At 41.4% G+C, this 22,338-nt stretch overlaps 1 protein-coding gene across 3 annotated transcripts; it reads left to right on the forward strand.

Annotated features, from left to right (window-relative positions):
- The first annotated feature begins 214 nt into the window (after nucleotides 1–214).
- Nucleotides 215–20,829, forward strand: Arhgap11a (Rho GTPase activating protein 11A). 3 transcript variants are annotated; one of them, XM_060371898.1, is made up of 12 exons: nucleotides 215–233; nucleotides 4,426–4,496; nucleotides 6,515–6,611; nucleotides 7,582–7,835; nucleotides 8,491–8,654; nucleotides 8,825–8,968; nucleotides 10,430–10,504; nucleotides 11,211–11,378; nucleotides 15,037–15,163; nucleotides 15,630–15,735; nucleotides 17,945–18,083; nucleotides 18,393–20,829. In XM_060371898.1, exons 4-12 carry the CDS (start codon nucleotides 7,771–7,773, stop codon nucleotides 19,922–19,924), a joined length of 2,520 nt encoding a protein of 839 aa, XP_060227881.1. In that variant the 5' UTR covers nucleotides 215–233; nucleotides 4,426–4,496; nucleotides 6,515–6,611; nucleotides 7,582–7,770; the 3' UTR covers nucleotides 19,925–20,829. The 3 variants fall into 3 exon arrangements, with proteins under 3 accessions (XP_060227881.1, XP_021505153.1, XP_021505152.1); XM_021649478.2 differs by lacking the exon at nucleotides 215–233 and adding an exon at nucleotides 835–1,659; XM_021649477.2 differs by lacking the exon at nucleotides 215–233 and adding an exon at nucleotides 835–1,659 and having other exon boundaries at nucleotides 17,945–18,056.
- The last annotated feature ends 1,509 nt before the right edge of the window (nucleotides 20,830–22,338 follow it).

Below are 22,338 nucleotides of genomic sequence, written 5' to 3' on the forward strand. Positions count from 1 at the left end.
CCAAAAAACCAACACCCCATTGGAAAAAAAAATGTGTGGACGTTCTGAGTTTTCATGGGGTGCAAGTAAATATATATGTTATATTATGAGTACGTCTCCTGGTCTACAGTAATTACATCCGCAAGCAACAGAACGCGGTGGTGGGATTGCTGGCGTTCGACAATACAAAGGCAGCTCGGGGAACAAGCTGGGAGGGCGACCATCTGCATGTAAATCAGACATCGGAGGTTCCGGTAATGACCTTGGCGGTGGGTCCGGACTCCTGGTCCGTTAGCCAAATCCCACAGAAGGAGGCTTATTGCTGCAGCCGCCTCCCGTAGAGGCCGTACTCCGCCACTGCTCTCTCGCCACAAGTCATCTTTGTTATACTTAAGTCCCTGTGCAAGAAAATCTAATGCTACAATCACTCTTCCAAACAAGAGCCAATATAGCAAGGTTCCAATTCCCAGCTAGGACCTTAGGGTGGGGTCTCAAAACAAACAACAACCGCGTTTGTGATTCATAACTAAAGTTGATTCACGCGGGCTTCCGTAGAATCAGGTTTTTTCCGTGGCGGGTCCTTTAGCTTCAGCCAAGAGCGGGGGGTGGGGGGGGGGGAGAATATGAGCTGTCTAGTCGGATCCCCGAAGTATAGTGTCTGAAGAATAAAGCGAGTCTACGCAGACACGCTGTAGACGTTTTCACTTCCGAAAATGACCTGCTGAGAGAGAGAGTGGAACTCACTCTCTTTTCACATTTCTTAAGCCCGCACCTCGTGCGCGTCGCGGAACTTCCACACAGGCATGTCCTGGCCACCCCGAAGGGTCCTCATTTTGAAAACAGGTGCGGGCCAATCAGACGCGGGACGCCGTTTGGCGCTGGCGTTTGAGTCTGGCCGGGACTGCCGAGTGCGGTGCCGGCCGGTGTGATGTGTGCCGAGGAGGAGGGGCGGAGGCATGAACCGAGCCCCTGAGCTTCAGCAGGCCCGGGCCGGAGCAGGCTGATGGGCTAGGGGAGAGGCGGCGCTCGAGACGGGGCGACGGTGGGGACCAGCCCGGGCGGGCACCGGGACTGGGAGGTCCCCGAACAGCCGGCTGGCCCGGCTGCAGGGACGAGGACGGGGTTGCGGTTCCAGCGGTGAGCTCCGAGCGGGCAACCCCACCCTGCGCGGAAGAGGCTAGGCGGAAGTGTCCGGAAGCGAGGAGCTAGCCGCAGGCATTGGTCTGGGAAAACGGAAGAGTCGGAGGGGGTGGGGGGAAAGGAGGTTTGTGTGTAAGTAGCTGACAGGGCCGAGGGATCCCGAAGGAAGGTCGGCGGAACTGAGACGAGAGTGAAGTGTGTGGCGGGCGAGCAGAAGGGCTGTGGAAGCGGAGAAAGGATCGAAGGGAAGCGGTGCAAGTGGCCGGGGCCCTGGGCCCGAAGAGTGCCGGAGGTGGCCGGAAGGCAGCGGAGCGGAGCTCGAGCCTGAGGGTGTTCGGAAATTGGAAGAGTTGGTGGCAAAGGAAAGTCGGGGCCCGGAGTCGGCCTCGGAGAGTGGGCGACGTGTTCGGGATGTGGGATCGGAGGCTGGTCAGATTGGCCCTGCTGCAGCAGCTTCGGGCTGTCTATGGCATTAAGGTCAAGGGTGGCCGCGGGCATTGTGATCGCAGGAGAAATGAAACCGCAGCTACGGAAATAAGGGTAAGTAAAACGCGTGGGGACAGGGCCACACCTAGTTTATTCTGGATAGGAAAGACGTGGTTAGACTAAAATCTGTGTGGTCGTTTTCACGTGTTTAAGGATTTTTTTTTTCCGCCCAAAAACTTGAGCGTTAAAAATTGCTGTAGCACGGTTGAAATTTTGGATCAGAACACTGCCAGATGTCAGTAACATCTGGGTTGTGACGATCAGATGTGCCTCTTTAAAGTGCCCAGTTGTTTTTATCCTGGGCCTTCTGCTTATAAATACTGTGCCGCTGACCTGGTAATTTATTGTGTTTTTATGCAAGCAGTGTGTGGGGAGGGAGACAGTCTGTCATCTGCCAGGCTGCTGTGAGCCGTCACTGATTTCAAACAAATCAGCATATGAGAAAATCAGCATCATAAACGGGCATCATGTTTTATCCTCTATTCAGCGATTCAGGAAATCAGGCGTGCTGCCTGACCGTATTACACTTTCTGGCCTCTTTAGCAGTATAAAACAGTGTCCACCCAACATGAGTCCTAGACTGAAACAAACCTGGTTGGTTTGTTGTTAGGTTATTTATTTTGGGGGGAGGGGTTGTTTGGTCTTGGATTTGTTTTTTTTTTTTTTTTTTTTTTTCAGAGACAGGAGTTTCTCTGTGTAGTCGTGGAACTCTCTGTAGACCAGGCTGGCCTCGAACTCCTCTGCATGCCTCTGCCTCCCAAGTGCTGGGATTAAAAACGTGCACCACCACCATCTGGCTACAAGCCTGTCTTTTTAACAAGGTTGTAGAGTGTGTTGGTTGAAGTTTTTTTGTTGTGGTTGTTGTTGCTGTTTTAAATGGTTTAGCAAAAGTTCAGTTCTTATTTCTGCTAAAGTTTCAAGATGCCCATCCCATGCTCCCCAACTACTTTTGTGTGTGCGTATGGGCCCACTCATGCTGTGGCATGCATCTGGGGTTCAGGGCAACTTGCATGAATTAGTTCTCTCCTGTTAGGTTGGCCTTGGGGATCAAATACAGGTTGTCACCAAACCATCTCACTGGCCCAAAAAACCTACTTCTTGATTTAGTGGTAGAGGTAAAGAGATTTGGGGCAAAATGATATTCTCTTTTGAGTAATCAAGACTCCAATTGTGAAAAATTGAATATAAGTCACTTTAAAAGTTTTTGGGAGCTGGGGTGGTGGTGGCACATGTCTATAACCCCCGTCACTTGGCAGGGCAGAATGCAGGTCGATCTCTGGACTTTAATCCCATCACTTGGGAAATCTAGGTCAGTCTGGTCTACAGAGTGAGTTCCAGGCCAGGGCTACACAGAGGAACCCTCTCTCAAAAAAACAAAACAATAACAACAAAAAAGGATGTGAGTAATTTATAAGCACTTGGTATACTTGAAGAAAAAGAACTAATTAACTTGCATAAAGATTTTTGTTGTTTGAAATGGAGTATTATGAAGCACAGGCTGACCTTGAACTCACTAGCTAAGGCTGCCTTGAGCTGATTGTCCTACCTTTACTTCCCTAGTGTTAGGATTAGAGAGGTGTGTCATCACACCAATTCAGTGTGTTTGTTTTTGGTTAAAAATGACAGTGGTTACTTCTGTTGGTGAAACTGTCTTGTCACACCTTAAAGATAAGGCATTTGCTCTTTTTTCTTTCTTTCCTTAACAAACATCCTTCTACTTGCCTTTAGAGACAGGCTTGAGTTTGATTCCTGCTTTACAGTTAACTATGAATGTGGGCTGCTTGTTCATTCTCATTGAGCTTCAGTTTCTTATTTTATAATGTAATTCCTGGTAAGTTTTGTAGGTAGGCCTGGCATAGCACCTTTCACTTGCCTCCTATTCCACTATGACAGTTATTCATATCCCATTTAAGGGTTGTGTGGTATAAATTCAGCTATGAATGCTAATAACAATCTAATGAGATACTCTTTCTATAACATGATGACACAAGATTCTGGTGCAGGCATAAGAGGCAGAAAAATGTTTGATTAAGGTTGCACAGCTAAAATTTAGAAAAGCTAGTGTTTTGAAAATTGGCTGTCTTGATTTCTGTTTTTGAGTGGGTGATCTTTTCTGCTTAGGATACTTGTCAAAACAAGATAAGTACTAGAAACAGAACTAGTAAAATTTCATAACTGGGTTGAATCATTAACAGTGCCTAGTGGTGTTCTCAATCAGAAGTACTTCAAAAGCAGTATGGAGAACAGGCGCATCCGAACTAATCAGCAGGAGATTAGGTGCACTGATTTAATTTTGAGTCTGCAGACATATATACAGGCTTGACTTTTTCAATTTAGTTTGAAGCCACAGCCTTCGTAATCAGTGAATCAGTGACGCATTTTTAAGAAGGAAGAAGTATGAAGATCATGCCAAAAAAACCCAAAACACAAGTATATTTTTGGGTGTTTTAAACTATGAGTGTGTATTCTTAAAAAGTATAGGTAGCTAAGTGAAAATTGTCTTAAATATTTGCAACCTTGGCCTTGTGTACCTCAGGACATGGTTGAAAAACACTCTGCTGTATAGAGTGGAAAGTCATAAGGTCTAAACATACCCACATTTGATATGTTTTACAAAGTACTCATGTGACAGGAATTCAGGAGTTAACTGTTTTACTTACCAACTGTCTTGGAGGAATTACTTGCTAGTCAATGTACTTGAATGACAACTTGGAGTTTATTTCTGATAATGTTTTCATTCCAGAGATCTTTGTTTGCCTAATGTTAATGATTTTATTTTATGCCTAATACTGTGTAGAGTAACTGAGTTTGTCATTTTAGGGTAAGATATTTGGAGTTCCTTTAAATTCATTGCCTCATTCAGTTGTTCCAGAATATGGACACATTCCAAGGTAATCAGACTTCAAAAGGAAGAGACTATTTCAAACTGGTTTTAAAAATAGTTTCAAAATAGTTGATTGGTGCATACATTTGTTTAAAAGTACATTTTTTCATCTCTGAACATCACCTATTATGAAAAATAAAAAACATAGGGCTATGAAGATAACTTGGGGATAAAGGTGCTTTCCACAGCTGGCACCAAAAAATTAGAAAGTATGCCAGCTACAAGCAATGGGGGAGCTGTATTGACACTTGGTGCCTGAATGTCAGCCCGAGGAAGGGCTAGTGCCAAACCCATGTGTAAGGTGGAAGGAGAAAATCTGGCTCCACAGAATCCTTCTCTGCCCTCCAGCTTGAGTGCTGTGGCCTAGCACACATCACATCCTACTCCTGCTGGGTAACACTTGCACTCTTAGATCCAAGAGAAACAACTGAAAGTCTTGTCATCTCTGGGCTACCTGTAAGTAAGTGAACAGAACCAGCTGTCAGTCATCTTGTTCCTAGGGCTGCATTTGGACACAAAGTGTCAATACAGCTTTGTCATTGCTTGTTAGCTGACATACTTTGTAATTTTTTTATGCCAGCTGTTGAATCTAAAGTTTACATTGGTTGAGATTAGTTTGTAGGTACAATGGAAGCTTCACCCTTTAACATGAGAATGATTATAAGGACAGGGAAGGCTTTTGTTTTTCCAAGGAAAAATGTTGGGATGAAAAAAAACTTGATGTTGTCTTGGGAGGAAATGTAGGGTGATAGCTATTTAAAGCTGTATATGTTATACCAGGTCACCACCAGTGGAGAGCCAGTGGCTAGAGAAAGCCTTGGGCCAGGTAGGCATGGTGGTGAATACTTGCAATCCCAGTGCTTGACAGGAGACTGGAAGAATCGCAGTTCTAGGTCACCCTGGATACACAGCAAATGTGAGGCCAGCAAATGTGAGGCCAGTCCAGGCTACATGAAACTTGGTCTTCAAAAAAAGCTTTGAACAAAGCCCAGGTCATTCCACATGTGGAAATCAGTAGAAGAGAAGGGACATAGGGAGCTTGGGAGTGAGCAGCTTAGAGAGATAGCAGGAAACCAGAAGAATAGTGAAGAGGACGTTTTTTTTGAGCAGGGGAGAGGTTAGATGTATCGTGTTGATGAATCAAGCAATATGAGGCACCAATGAGTAGATAAGTAATTTGGTGAGACAGAGGGCAGTGGTGTCCTTGGTGAAGGCTGTTTGAAGTAGTGAGGGTGAATGTGCCTGGTGGAGAGTTAGGGAGAGATGGGGCAAGTCAGAAGCCAAGCAGAAAACAGTGTAGACTTGAGAGGGCACATTTGTGTCAGACAGAAAGCCCTGAGTGTGTGAAGTCCTGGTGGGTATGTGCTGCTCACATGGTCATAGTAATGTTGAGGCCCCCAGTGATTCATGCCCGTGGAGGAATGGAAAAGCCTTCTGTGGGAGACTGAGGGCAGGTGTTGACAGTGTTAAGAAAGTGTCCACTACAGCCCTCCACCCCACCCAGAATGAAGACTGATAGTCTTCAAAGACATCTCCTACAGAGATTAGCTAAACTTGTCTCCTTGATCTAAGTGTATACTGTAAGCCCTGCCTCTTTGTTTTCCTGCATGTAATAATCCTGCCTGCTTCTTCAGCAATAACCCCACCTCCTTGTTCAAATCTATGTACGAAACACACTGAGCGTGAGCAGGGGGCTGGTTCTCTCCAAGAGCCAGTCTGTGTGACCTCGGCTGTTTCTTTGTGGCTCTCTTTGCTTCGTTTCTTTGCCTTACTTAGTCAGTTCTGTCCCTGGAGCCTTGCTGGGTGTGGCACAGATTGTCTCCTTGCCGTAAGTAAAGCTGTAGACCCTAGAGGAAAATTTGGGGAACAAGGAAAACAACTAGATAATATGTTGTGACAGGATCAGGAGAATTTTTGGCACTGCAGCTAAGAAGGCATAATGCCTGACCTGCTTGTGTGTTTGTGGTAGAATGGGTTATTGAGGTGTGTATCTGAACTCTTGAAAGAACATGATTTCTCTTTCAGCTTTCTTGTTGATGCATGCACGTCTTTAGAAGAGCATATTCATACAGAAGGGCTTTTTAGGAAGTCAGGATCTGTTATTCGTCTAAAGGCACTAAAGGTAATCATGGTTTTGAACTATACCTTTTTGTTAGTACTATCTCCTGATTTTATTTTTACAGGTTAAATATTTTTTAAAATAAAATTTTGTTGTTTTTATATAGCTTTAAAAATATAGTATGCATCCAAATTTGTGCTCTTCAGTCTTATAAAATAATTCTATGTGAAAAGAAAACTCAGCTATATTATTTTTAGCCTTCTAGAAAAGACTGGTGTTTATTTTATTTATTTATTTTTTTAAAGAATTATATTTAAATTTTAATTCTGTAGCCAGGCATAGTGGCACATGCCTTTAATCCCAACACTCGAGAGACAGAGCAAGGTGATCTCTGTGAGCCTGAGGCCAGCCTGGTCTGTATGGTGAATTCCAGGACAGCCAGAACTACATAGTGAAACCCTAGCTTGATAAAACCAAAGAATTTAATTCAAATACAAAAAGGAAAAAAAGGAAAAAAATCAGCTCTGCATGTATCAGCTCCCTCACAAGAACTCAGTGAGAGCGGTTCCTAAGACCTTGGTCTTAGATTTTGTTGGTTTGAGTTTTTCAGGCCTCATTACTAAGTAACCACTGGCTCATGGACTCTTTTTTTTTTTTTAACTTTTATTAATTACACTTTATTTATTCACTTTGTATCCTCCCATAAACCACTCCCTCCTCCCTTCCCAATCCCACTCTCCCTCCTCCTCCCTGCATGCCCCTCCCCACGTCCACTGATAGGGGAGGTCCTCCTCTCCTTCCTTCTGATCTTAGTCTATCAGATCTCATCAGAAATGGCTGCATTGTCTTCTGTGGCCTGGTAAGGCTGCTCCCCCCTCAGGGGGAGGTGATCAAAGAGCAGGCCAATCAGATTATGTCAGAGTCAAGGACTGGTGTTTTTAAACAAGAGTTCTTAATTGGATATAATAATAATTACTGTTTATAATATGTTCTTAAGCGTCTAGAAGGCTCAAGATTCCTGTGTCTGTTTTAGAGTAAGCTGGACAATGGCGAGGCCTGCCTGTCTTCTGCGCTTCCGTGTGATGTTGCAGGCGTGCTTAAGCAGTTCTTCCGGGAATTGCCAGAACCTGTCCTCCCAGCTGATCTGCATGAAGCACTTTTCAAAGCTCAACAGTTAGAAGCAGAGGAGAAGAATAAAGCTACATTGTTGCTGTCATGTCTTATGGCAGATCCTACAGTTGATATATTAAGATACTTCTTTAATTTTCTCAAAAATGTTTCTCTTAGGTAAGTGCTAATTAAAAGCCTTAGTTCCAGTAATTAATAAATTTAATTGAAATGAAAAAAAAAGTCTTTACTATAGAAAATAGACCAAGAAACAATATACCAAGTAATGTAGTATTTTGCATCATTAGAATCTTTATTATGGCTACCTTAAGCCCTTATTGGTATTTACAAGACTCATCCTCTACTGGATGGATCCTGGTTGCTGTGCTTTTAAAATGTGTATTCTTAATTTTACTCTAACTGCTGTTAGTGAACTTGTTTATAACCGATGCCTTCTAATGCTTCATTTTCTCTGTGTGGCTCTTAAAATCAGATAGACAGACTTAGTGTGAAAGAACAAAGTGTGAACTGATTACGGTGGTTTATATTTAAATCTGTGAGACCATATATTTTGGGTTCTTGTGTTCTTTGTTTTGTTTTTATAGAGCTAAGGGTAGAACTGTGGCCTTCTGCGTAGCAAACAGACTGACAGTTAAGCCTTACCCTTAATGTGCCTTCCCTCTTTGTCCCTTCCTTCCTTAGGCCAGTTATGTGGGTCTGTAGATGAGGGCTGTTTTACTTGTAGGCGACAGACAAAGTAGATGTACTCACTATGGTATTTTAGCTTCCTGGAATTTTACCTTTTTAGTCATTTAATAAAGTCTTTTGTCATCAGGGCGAGTGAGAATAAAATGGATAGCAGCAATCTTGCAGTTATATTTGCACCGAATCTTCTTCAGACAAGTGACGGCCATGAGAAGATGTCTGCCAACACCGAGAAAAAGCTGCGATTGCAGGCAGCCGTCGTGCACACTCTTATTGACTGTGCGCCAGATATTGGTAAGAGGTAGTGGCATCGTCAAGTAGGAGGTTGGTTGTTTGAGTGAGGGAGATCCTGGCCGCTCCCACGTGAACTACGAAGACAGCTGTTAGAAAGGGGCTATTGTTACCTAGACTTTGGAGTGGGAAAGGAGGGAAGCAATAATTGTCTTGTGGATATTTTTATTTAGGACGTGTGCCAGATTTTATCCTGGACAAGATACCAGCCATGTTAGGTATTGATGGACTCTGTACTACTCCATCCCTGGAAGGCTTTGAAGGAGATCATGAAACTCCTGGTGAATGTAAGAGAAAAAGGAGACAAAGTGTTGGGGGTGAGTGTTGCTGTTATTTAGGGTAGTACTAAGATTGGCTTTCATCTAAAATGCAAACATCAGCATTAGCTGTGCTATGTGTCTTTTGGATACCTAGTTAGTGAAATAAAGCACGTGCATGTATTATCAAATGATAATACAATCTGATATTAAATGCTTAATCTTTAACAAAAGGTTCCTTGGGCTGTAATCACAGGAGCTTGTGTAACCAAGCCTTATTTATTATTGTGCCGGGAATTGAAACTAGGGCCTCGTACAGGCTAGGCAAGCACTATACCTTGGAACTATATCCCCAGCCTTCAACCTGGGCCTTCTTGAAGGATGTGTAGAACACAGAAAGTGAATGAAAACAGAAACTGTACATTCTGTGCTAGTTGAGAAATCTGAACAGAAACACGTTTGTTCTAGGAACAGATCAGTGTGTTTTGAGTCATCTGGTGGGTGTGTACATTGTATAATGTGGAACTGGAGACTCTGATCCAGTGTGTTAGCAAAACAGTGAAGATTTGTACCTTGAGGTGTGACATCAGTGAAGTATGTTGTAAGTTTATGTAATTTGAAGGTTTGACACCTGGAGGTGGAGAGATTGGCAAAAGGCAGGTGCCAGGTCTTTGAAGAACTTAGTTGTGTGGATGAGGAGCGTGAAGTCAGTTATGAAGGAAATGTTACTGAAGAAGATTCAAAAGAACATAGAACAAAGTTCTCGCGTGGTGATAATAGTGCCCGTCTCCCTTTGGTGAGGAAGAGTGAGGCCATCCTTCCTCCGTGCAAGGCTTCGCCCGTATGTTGTGCCCATGTTCACGTGCATGGGTTCTCAAGGGGAAGTCAGGACAGGCTTGCATGTCAGTCCTGCGTTCTGCCTGCTTAGAGACAGGGTCTCTGGTTACTGCTGTGCAGTCAGGCGAGCTGTCCCAGGAGCTTCTAGGGATTCTTCCATTCTCTCTCTGCCTTCCAGTCTTCCCAAAGGATTACTGAGACTCCAGATGCATAGTACCATACCTGGCTTTAATGGGGCTCTAGGGCTATGAACATAGGTCCTCGCACTTGCACAGCAAAGAGTGTATCCACTGAGCCATCTCCTCAGCCCAGTTTCCAGCCTTTTGGGAATCATTTCTTTTGGAATCTTTTGGCTTAGTTATTGCTTTCTTTTGCTCTTTCTTTGCTACTTTTGTAGATTCTTTTTATTTCTCTTTTAGTTTCATAGAGCTACTGGGTCAAAGGACACAAATTGAATGACTTAGAAATCACAGTCCTAGAGGTCAATCTATAAGTGCCTCTAAACTCTGTAGGGCAGATTGCTTTCTTATCTCTTCCTGGCTTCTAGACCACACTGTTCAAATTATAAAGCTCCCTGCCACAAATATAGCTTATTTCTTAGACATGTTTCCTTTTTATTATTGATACAGGGCAGATTATGCTACTCTTAATTGCCTATGTAACTGTATGTGCCTTGCATTTCAGACTTTGTTAATGGAGCCCTAAATAAACTTAAATCTAGCAGAACACCCTCTATTACACCTCAACAAGATAGAACCGGTAGGTGTTTGTTATATATAAATATTTAAATAAAAATATCTTTAGTGCTCTGTGAAGAACAATTAAAATAATTGCCTAATAATCACATCCCAGCACTATTTCCTTAAAATATTTCACTGAGTATACTTCGTTATGTTACTAGTTACATTTGAGTGTGATGAACTCAGAATTGTATGGTAGGTAAGAATTTTCTTTATCTGTTGTCATCTTTAAAGTAATCTTAGTCATGATTTTCAGTTGCTTATAATTTAGAGCATTTGAATGTGGCTCAACCTAACTTTGTGTCAGGGTAAACAGTTTATCTTTGAATGTAATTTTCTTCCCTGTATTGACATTACTTCATCTATTATATATGTCTATTACTCTATCCAGTTTAAGTTACTGCTGTTTTTTAAGTCTTGCCACGCTCAATAAGGTTGCTTGTGCCTTTAACCCCAGTACATGAGAGAACAAGGCAGAAGAATCTCATGTTCGAGTCTTGTCTGGGCTGCATAGTAACAATGGGGGGGGGAATTTTACCTCTTTGTAACTTTGCTATTTTTATTTTAAATAATTGCAGAATGTTGATTTAGTTAAGTAATAGTGGATCATGAAAATGTATCTCACATTTTTTGTTAACTTGTAAGTAATCGTGCTTATAAGAAATTAAAGCTTTTGTATGTTACCATTTGTGTGGAGAAACATGTCATTTCTGTGTGGTTTTCAGCCCAGTCCTCTGTGTCACCATTGATTCTTACACCAAGTGTTAAGCGTAAACTACCAGGAGAGTCTTCTCAGGCCTTCTCAAGTAAGAAAAGGAAGTCCATCAAAAACAACTTGAACTTTGAACTGCTGCCAAGCCATCTCTTCAGCAGCAATTCTACACCAGTATCAGGTAGCAACTAGACTCTTTGTCATTGGGGATGTAAACATTAACATGGGGTCCCTGTTCTGTTTGTTCGTTTGAGACAGGGTTTCTCTGTGGTGCTTTGGCTCGCCTACACTCATTTTCTAGACCAGGCTGGCCTCCAACTCACAGAGATCTGCCTGTCTCTCCCTCCCCGAGTGCTAGGATTTTTTTAATTAATTAATTTACTTTTTATCTCTGTAGGAAGTTCCCCTCCTCCTCTCCTGTCCCCTCAGCTTCCCTCTCTCCTCCTATCCTCTTCCCTTTCCCCGTATGCTCTCCTTCCTTTTTTCTCAGAGAAGGGGAGACTTCCCATAGATACCAACCAAGTAGGACTGGATGCATCTTCTGCTGTTGAGGCTCGACAAGGCTATCCAGTTAGGGGAAAGGGATCCAAGGGCAGGCAACAGAGTCAGAGACAGGCCCTATTCCTGCTCTTAGAGGTTCATATGAGGACCAAGCTGAACATCTGTTACATATGTGGGGAAGGCCTAGTTCATCCCATGCATGCTCTCTGGTTGGTGGTTCAGTCTCTGTGAGTCCCTGTGGGTCCAGGTTAGTTGAGTCTGTAGGTTTTCTTGTGGTGTCCTGGACCTCTGGCTCTTTCAGTCCTTCCTACCCCTTTTGCATAAGAGTCCCTGTGCTCTATCTAATGTTTGGCTGCGGGTCTCTGCATTGTTTTCATCAGCTGCTGGGTGAAGCCACTCAGATGACAGTTACACTAGCTTCCTGCCTGCAGGTATAGCAAAATATTAAAGGTGTCCTGGCTGGGCTCGCTCTCGTGGCATGGGACTTAAGTTGGGCCAGTCATTGGTTGGCTGGCTTGAAGGTTTTGTGTGTGGGTTAGTGTCCCCTCCCTCTGCTGGAAGACCCGTCTGGCTAGGGTCACCACCATATACTCTCAGGAGCCTCTCCCGTCCCGTCCCAGAGATTCCCACCCCCTGCTAATTTACATTCTGTCTCCCAGCTCTCCCAGGCCCCACTTTCCTTGATCCTCACCCCCTCTCCCACTGGGTTCCCTCCCTCCATCTACTTCAGATGTCTATTTTATTTCCCCTTCTGAGTGAAATTGAAGCATCCTCCCTTGGGCAGAGGCCCTGGCCTGTTCTTAACAGACTATTCAGATTAATACCACCCACAAGGGCCAAACGTTACATTTTTTCAAAGTTCTGTATTTTATAAGATTTACTCTTAAAAATAAACACTGATAAAAATAAAATGTTTGTATTTTATGTTCATATCCATTGAAATTATTATAAATAACTAAGTAAGCATTTGGGCTTCTGCAGATGGCATTGGTGCTCGGGTTTTATGTGACTATACATAAAACCTGTTTCCTGTTTCCTCTGGATTGATAAGTAGGGCTCCATTATTCTCAACGGAGCTAAGGGCAGAAGTTTCTCCAAATCCATAAGGAGACTGTTACTAAAGTAGGTTTTTTTAAAAATATTAATTACAGTTTATTCACTTATCTCAGCTGTAGCCCCTCCTCCATCCCCTTCCAATCCCACCCTCCCTCACTCATCTCCCATGCCACTCCCCCAGTCCACTAATAGCAGAGGTCCTCCTCCCCTTCCATCTGACCCTAGCCTATTAGGTCTCGTCAGGACTGGCTTCATTGTCTTCCCCTGTAGACTAGTAAGGATGCCCCCCACCTCAGGTGGAGGTGATCAAAGAGCCAGCCCATGAGTTCATGTCAGAGACAGTCCCTGTTCCCATTACTAGGGAACACACTTGGACAGTGAGCTGCCATGGGCTACATCTGTGCTGGGGTTCTAGGTTGTCTCAATGTGTGGTCCTTGTTTGGAGTATCAGCTCAGAAAAGACACCTGGGCCCAGATTTCTTGGTTCTGTTGCTCTCTTTGTGGAGTTCCTGTTCTCTCCAGATCTTTCTATCTCCCCCTTCTTTCATAAGATTGCCTGCACTCTGCCCAAACTTTGGCTATGAGTCTCAGCATATGTTTTGATACACTGCTGGGTAGAGTCTTTCAGGGGCCCCCTGTGGTAGGCTCCTGACCTGTTCCCTATTTTCTCCCTCTTCCGATGTCCATGATGTCCATCTCGTTTGCATTTCTGAATGAAGATTGAGCATCTTACCCAGGGTCCTCCTTCTTGATTACTTCCTTAGGTATACAGATTTTAATATGATTATCATATCAAATCTATATATATATATTATAAAAGCCTTTAAATTTGGGCCAAAGCAATTTGCATATTGTTTTAGACATTTGTCATTTCTTCATTTCAGTAACATTTGAAATCCTATTAGCTACTAAACATACATTTTTGTTGCCACAGCCTTAGATTTATTTTATTCTTAAGCACATGCAGAATATCAATTGGTTCATATTAACCTTCTCATCAACCAAAAGTGAAATGAAGCCCAACCCTCTGGTCCCTATCTCACATTTAATAATTGTTTCAAACGCACCATGGAGCGTTTCATTTTGCGCACAGGAACTGACTTACAAGTTTGTTTGGTGTTTTTTTTTTGTTTGTTTGTTTGTGTTTGTTTGTTTTTTGTTTTTTCCTAAAAATCCCTTGGTTTTGTTTCCTTTGAAGGTTCATACTTAAATTAAGCAGAATAGCAAGTTGTGGTTTTCCAGAAGGAAAATCCTTCCTCATAGGTTGTGAAGGAAGGCTGACAACTACATCTGGTGGCACCTTCAATCACCAGAGGTTGGAGTCTTAAACTATTAAAGAAACTTCAATATTTAAAGTTTTTCAATATTAAATATTAGTATTTAAAAGCCTATCAAGGTTGGAGGACTTCCCAGTGGTCTGTGGGAATTGTAGTCTTTCAGTCAACTGCTTGCCAAGTGGAAAATGGAAACATTCTTGTTATTTTAAGCTTAGTTTGAGTTTGAATCACCAGTGAATTTTCTTTATTAAATGTTGAGCAGTAATTCTATTGCTATTAATTCATCATTTTTTCTTTTTTTCTCTTTTTTTTTTTGGCCTACTTAATTGGTCACTAATCAGGTAGAATATATTTGTTAAGTCTGAAGATAAGTGGATTTCCACATTTGAGTTTAAAAAAGACCCTCCCCCTTTTTCTCACTCTCTCGGTATATAAAGACATTAATCTGCAGTTCACATGTCACTACCTTTTATCAATAACTGTGTGTTGGAACTCTACTGAGTACGATTAGGACGTAAGTCCAATGTATGTGTATCTTCTGTTTGCTACCTACCTACTTTCCTTTGTTTCTTAAGTTTTTTATTGGCATATATTATGCATCATAGGTTTTGTTTTGACAGTCATGTATATCCTTTCTCACTTCTAATAATTCCTGACAGTAATGTTCATCAAGAAACTATTTCCGGAGCCTGAGGCCATTTAGTAAGAGATAGACATACTCTTCAGAGCTTGGCAAGGTCTATCCCTCTCTTAGTACTAAGTGTTTAAAGCAGAACTTTAAAACATTAATATAAGATTAATGCTTAGTCTAACCTCTAATTGGTAACTGTTAAATGGGACATTAATACTTTCTCTTTTGGTCAGTTATTAATACCTGAAACCTCTAAGCAGAAATTGTACTTGTTGCTGTTTGAGTGGTAGAAATTGGACTTAAATCTCCTTGCTGCTATTTTATATTTTGTAAAGAAAGTATGTATAATGGATTACCTGTCCTTCTTCTTATAGTTCACCTTGATACAAGCCCAGATGGGTCATCTCAGAGTTCGCTCTCACCTATCGCCTTGAGTGGAAACCACGTGATCAATACAGACCTGAGGCGAAGTAAAAGGATTGCGAGCAAAAAAGTTTACAGGTGATCTGTCCAAGACATTGTGTTTTCACTGGGTGACTAGTACATGCTGTAATTCTACCAAGAATTATAGCTTAATCCGATTCTTTAAATCCCTCAGTCTTTGTGTTCTTAATAATTGTTGGCCCTTCATATACTATCAGAAAGAAGAACAAATGCTAAATTGAATCCCCTGTCCTTGATGCAAATCCTATTCTATGTTGATTGTGTAATTTTAAGTTCTCTTGGGCTTATAAGTAATCTGTTCTAATGATACTGGTTTATAAATGACGAAGGATGACTAATAATTTTCATATGCAGATATTTATATATAATATGTTAAAGTTTAAGTGATTTTTATAATTATTAATAATATAAAATTATTACATTATTAACAGTATGATGTTTTTGAACTATGAATCAAGTTTTCATTTTGCAAGAATTTCTGATATTTATACCAGAAACTGTCATTTTAAATTCCACTCTTTAGGGTAGAATCAGGAAGAGCAGGCTGCTTCTCTCCTAAAGTCAGTCGTAAAGAAAAGGTTCGGAGATCACTTCGTCTGAAATTTAGCCTGGGGAAAAACAGAGATTCGGTAAGTTGTCCTTGTGGTAGAAGAACCAACAAGCTGCACCAAGGAGGGATTTCTTTGCTTGGTGTTTTCACAAGTGTCAATTCACTCTGCTGGGGAGGATGTGGCAAGCAGAGCTCTTGGCATCTTGGTAGCTAGGAAAAGAGAAGGAATACAGGAAGGGGCTGGGGCATGGTCTAGATCTAAGCACTTATCCTTTTCTCTATAACCGCCCAGTAATGCCATTGGCTTATGAATCATTGATGGAATGATTGATTCATTGGGCCAGAACTCTCTCTAGCAATCTCTGGAAATGCCTTCACAGATAACCCTAGAGGTATGCCTATCTGATGTTATAGGCATTTCTTAGTTATGTTCACAATTAAGGACATGAATAGTGGCTCATATCTTTATTAATCTGTTAGCATAACACAAATCATAGTAACACAAAACTGTAGAATTACACCCTTTCACATTTGCCTTCCTTAGCATGTACTATTACTCTTACACAAATATACACATAGACAGACAGAGAGAAAAAGTTTCTGTGTAGCCTTGGCTGTTCTTGTAGACCAGGCTGGCCTGGGACTCACAGAGATCCACTTGCCTCTGCCTCCCTGAGTGCTGGGATTACAGGCATGTACCACAGGGCCTGGCTGAACTGCTGCTCTTTATCTATTATTATTATTATTATTATTATTATTATTATTTTAATTTCAGAACTCCACTGAAACTGTTCTCAAGGTAGGGCTTCATTCCTTTAATTCCAGCACTTGGGAGGCAGAGGTATGGGGATCTCTATGAGTTCAGTGCCAGCCTAGTCTTCATAGTGATTCTGCACCAGTCAGGGATACATGGTGAGACTCTATCTCAAAAAGCAAACAGAGAAAATAAAACAAGGTGGCCTGTGAACAACGAACAAAACAAGGAAGCCTTCTTAAGCAAGTAGTCAGGAGTTGTCAACTAAAAGGCCTTACTTACCCTCTTAGCATTTGGTTCAAGACCCCTTACTGTTCTTTTGTTTACTTTCCTGCTACTTTGCAAACGCCTTTGTAACAGGTTATCCAACGCTATTGGTCTAAGACAGGAACATGTAAGTTTTGTGGCCCACAAAGCCCTCCTAAACAAGGCAGAATCTGTCTTTGTTCGCAGGGATTAGTGTTTGCTTTGATTTGGATTCTGCCAGTACTTTGTCTTCTATTGTGCTGAGCGTGTGTTGTGGCACTGAACTCTGATTTCTGCTCACTCCTTCCTTGGATGTTCAGGCAAAACCGATTCCACACACACTGTCCTTTGCTGCAGCTGTCCTTTTCACTGCCATCATCCCCTTCAGTTCTGCAGCTTGCTCTTCCAGCCACCTGGGCCGAACGGTGCATGCTCTTGATTCCTCACTCACATCCTCATGTGCTGCATCTAGTATGTTAGAGAAGCCTGCTTGACTTCTCTTAGCTACCTCCAGAGTGTCTTTTCCTCTGGAGAGCCTGCATCTAAGTAGGTCTGCCTGCTTCTGCCCTTTCTGCAATATTTGACACCTAGAACAGTCCTGTAAAAAGCCAACTCATAATATTCGTCTGTCTGAACCTTTCGGAGGAAGCCCCAGCTTCCTACGTTAATAGGAAGTGCTCCGTGTACTCCGTTCCCAGAGCATGTCTCTGAGCTGTTAGCGTCTGATCTTCGTTCTGGCTGTAGAAGCTGTGCTGGCAGCTTCTCTCTGAAATGCTCTTGCCCTTCGCCTTCTCATCCTCTGTGTGAAATTGTACGCCCCCATCAACAGCAGTGTTTTCTTTACTGTTTCAGTATTCTCCATCTCACTTTTGACCTTGATTTTAAATCTCATCTTAGAGTGTAAATATTATGAGGCAAAATTTTTACCACCCTACCCCATACCCCTAGTCCCATAAACACATACACACACACACACACACACACAGTATGCACACAGTTTGTCAACAGGCAAATTGACACAGAGAGAGCACAGAAATAGCACAACCTTTTGCTTTTTCTAATACTGAATAACTATGTTACGTTCTTTTTGTTTTACTTCACAAAATATTACCTAATCTTCTCACATTTCACCAGCAGACAAGAATATTTGTGTTTGTTACAAAGTTATCTTTCAGTTATATAATCCTTTTAAAATTATTTCCTGATTTTAATACTTAATTGGTTTTACTATTTTTAGTTAACTGGATTTACTTAACTAAACCATTTTCAAATTTTCTTTTCTGTACAGAATGGATGTTCTGTCATCAATAGATATGAAAATGTTGGTCGACGACTAGCGAATCAACACAATCTAAAAAATAGGATTGAATCTGTAAAAACAGGCCTGCTTTTTAGCCCAGGTATTGATGAAAGATTGCTAAAGAAAGGTACATTTACACAATACTGTTAGAATTTTACCTCAAATTCTGGTATCCGTTTCTTTAAGACAAAATATATTATTTTATGTCTTAGAAGGTCTCGTTTTAATGGTGAAAATATTTGACTTGGCAGTGTAGTTTTCTGTCAACAATTGGAAGAAGCTTGTAAATGTCAATATTGGACATTTTTATCTTAAATTATAACATCTTCAATGTTTTGAAAAGAATGCTTAGTAACTTGATTTGTTATGTGTTTGGATTGTGTTTCAAAACTAGGCAAAATGTAAAGTATTAAAAGCATCAACTGCTTTATTTTAGGCACAGAAAAGATCAGCAAATCTGAGGAACACTTACTAACTCCAGATCAGCTAGATGGAGTGGATTACCGGATGTCTTGGACAGAACCCAGCAATTCAAGTTTTCACGACATGGGTGCAAATGGAACTTCTCCAATAATAATAAGTCCTGAGGTGAAAAATTTCTCGTTGGAGCCTGATATTACTGTTGAAAAATTACCACTTACGTTATGTGAGCTCAGGCCTTCCACCTTCCACAGTCAGCCTGATAGCAGTCTGCTGGGTTGTTCTCTTAGCGGGGATGAAGGTAACCTGACCTCCAAAACCTTGCAGAAGATTCAGAAAGCGTTTTCCGAATCTGGGAGTGATCTTACTACAGTGATAAATAGTGGGCGGTCATCAGGAACAAACATGGGGGAAGAAAGTGAATCCAGTGAAGTGAATGTGAGAAGATCAAAGGGAAATGATGAGAGCTGCACAGGTGAAAACGAGGACTGTGTTCCAGAAAGTAATTTCTCATCATTCCAAAGTCCAGAATTTGATAGAGAAGCCAGCGCGGGAAGTTATTCAGCTCAGCTGAAGGTGGAACGTGAAGACAGGCACTCAGAAGCACCAAAAGCTGACTTAATCCAGCAAGAATTTCCCGGTGAGGAGGAAACAGAGGAGCCACAGTCCCGAAGGGGCCAGTTGAGCCCTCCATCATGGAGGGATGAGAGCGTGGTGGAAGGGGACTCGGGGGCATGTGAAGGTGCTGGGGAAGGTGAGGCTCGGTCTGTAGTGCAGAGTACGTGCAGTGTGATAGTCCTTTCCAAACCTCGGCCCCAGAGACTTGCTAGGCAACGGTCACTGGTGGAAAAACGTGAGGATGCAGTTCCTGGAGGTTCACAAATGACAGAGCATGGGAAGGTCTCTGATCACATACAGTGGTTTAATAAACTTTCTCTAAATGAACCAAATAGAGCAAAAGTGAAATCACCTCTTAAATTCCAGCGTACCCCTGTCCGTCAGTCTGTCAGAAGAATTAATTCTTTGTTGGAGCATGGCAGGCAGCCTGTGAGGCAGAGATTGGCAATCCTTAGTGACGCAGCTTCTCCTCTGGTTAAATCAGTGAGCTGTGACAGTGCTCTTCCCTCTTGTGTAGAAAGCACATCAAAACATCCCTCTATTTCATGTACTAAGTCCGGTCCTGAACCACAGAAGGCTTCGTGTGATAAGTACAGTGATGCACTCTCAAAATCAAGTGTTGACGTAACTTCTAAAGTGTTCACAAAAATGAAGAGACATCCAGATCTTATGCATGATTCTCGTGGAACTACTAGACTTTGTAAACAGGAGAGCAAATCCGACGGCCAAATCAAGTTTCCCTTGGATGATCTCACTAATCACGATAGATTAAAAGTTGTTGTAAACAACAACAATGTCTGTGCCCCTGGGATAAAAGACAGAGTTCTTAGGAAACCATCAGAAAAAGAAAGAGCCTGGTACAAAGGTTCTCCCAAAAATCCTATTGGGAAGACTCAACTGCTACCAACGAGTAAGCCTGTAGACTTGTAACTGTCAATCGTGGTGCTTGTCATCAGTGTAAATAAAATTAGCAACTGCTGGGGTGGTCAGCCAGATTGCGGTGTGTGTTAGTGTGGAGCTCGGGGTGCTTGTCAAGTAGTTTTCTTCTGAAGCAGTCTCACTCACTGCTGGAGCAATTTGGATTTTCATGCTTGCACATAAGGCTTCTTTGCTCTTCTTTATGACTGAAGCGTTTAAACTTAACTTTATTGTGATTTCTTCAAGCAAAGGTTATAATTAACTTTTTAAAGAAATTGTTGCCTAGATCTATTTATTTTAAAAAGGGACATGATTTTTATTTTGGATGCATGATAGGAAGAATACAGGAAGTTGTGCTTGTCTCTTGTTATTCCTCCAAGTCAGAAACATGATCCATTACAGAATTCTAATACATAAAAAGATTGGGTAAGTCCTGCAGATCTTGAATTATGTTCATGTTTATTGTCTTGACCCAAATCCTAGAAGTTAATTTGCCTCAGTGGTATGCTAATACTTCCTCCTGTTGGGACTGAGGAATTTGGTTAGTGTCTCCTGTGGTTTCACTTGAATTTTGAGTTAAAGACAATGCTTAAAGCAGAATGATGACTAAGGCACATTCATATATTATGATGTTGAAGTAATTGATTAATTTTAAGCCCTACTTCATTTTTAAAAGTAATTACCTTTAAAATATATTTTGATCTATTTTGTCCAATATGATAATGAAATTTTTAAGGAGGAATAATTTAACTTGAAAATTTTAATCAAGGTTTTCTTTTTCTGTGAAGATGGTTGATTTTAGAATTTGATTTGTTAATGTATCTCTGTACATTTTACTTAGGTAAATATCTGATAGTCTTATCCTGTGCTTAAATGTTATTTATTTAGCATGGACATTAAAAATAACTTCCTGGAAACATCTTGCCTCAGACTGTTATATTTTAGATGCAAAGCATTGCACACACAATTAGTGTCTCTGTATGTGAGGCAAGTCCTTAGTTTGCTTTGCCAGGTTCTACTTGAAGATCTGTGGGGAGTTTAAGATTTATTTGTATTTTGTCTCCATCTACGTATGTGAACCCATGTAAGTATGTGTGACACATGTGCCTATTCTCCAAGGTAAGAAGAGGGGTTGGATACCCTGGATGGTTGTGAGCCACTGTGTAGGTTCTAGGAACCAATCCTCCTCCACAACAGGAACGAGTGGAGCTGGAGAGATGCTTCAGTGGTTAAGAGCACTGGCTGCTCTTCCAGAGGACCTGGGTTCAGCTCCCAGCACCTACAGCATCCCAGCTCCCAGCAATTCACAACTATCTATAACTCCATATCCAGGACCATTGGCACCCTCACCCTGACATATATGCAGATAAAACACCAGTGCTTGTAAAAATAGATATTAAAAAAAAAAATTACCTCTTCTGCCCTAAGATTTGTTTTATTTCAAGGTTATTTCATATGTTCATTACCTAGTAATCCTTTCCCAGAACTATTTTACAGTTTACTTAAAAACTAAATGTCTCTAGTCCTAAACTTCATATTTATCCGGTCAAAACAGACTAGCCATACATTTTATATATGGCTAGAATAGGTTGTGTGGATCCATTACCTAAAGTTAAGAGAGAAATATTTTAGATTTTGGAATATTCACATAGGCTCTACTGATTGAACATCCTTAAAACAAAGCTGAGGTGCTTCAAAATTTGAAACATTTTGAGCTAAGCTGTGTATATGAGGAATTGCTTTTAAGATTTCAGTGTGTCTTTGATGCCTGAGCAGGGCATGGTGCAGATGCCCACAGGAGATAGAGATGTGGGCTATTTAGATCTTGTCTCAGTTTTAAAGATTCTGCAAAATCCTCAACACACTTAAGATTCCAGATCATTTCATATGTGAGAGTTGAGAAAGTTTTAAAATGTGGTTTCATCTTCGTATTTATTGTCTTATACAAAAATAATTGTTACTAATTTCATTTTCTTTTTTTTTTCTTTTTTCTTTTATTTTTTTTTATCAGTTACATTTTATTAACTCTGTATCCCAGCCGTGTCCCGATCCCTCATTCCTTCCCAGTCCCTCCCTCCCTCCCTCCCTCCCTCATCTCCACCGTGCCCCTTTCCATAATTTCATTTTCTTTATGATCAGATAGTAATACATTTGTGATCTCCAAAGTTAAAAGTGATATGTACAGTAACTTCAAGAATTATTCACACTTTTTAAGTGTAAAAATCTAATATTTGGTGTTCTCCTAAATAAGCAGTGCATTTTAATATACAAAGAACTAAAGTTAATAGGTTGCTGGGCGACGTTCCACAGTCACTGTGAACTTAATGTAGGATTTTGAGAATCATCAAGTATAGGGTATACATGATTCATGTTTTACTTTAAAAATGTCAAGTTACAGTCAGGTGCACTGGTAAGTCCTGTAGGCA

The sequence above is a fragment of the Meriones unguiculatus genome, chromosome 18 (assembly GCF_030254825.1).
Source record: "Meriones unguiculatus strain TT.TT164.6M chromosome 18, Bangor_MerUng_6.1, whole genome shotgun sequence".
Classification (NCBI taxonomy): Eukaryota; Metazoa; Chordata; class Mammalia; order Rodentia; family Muridae; genus Meriones; species Meriones unguiculatus.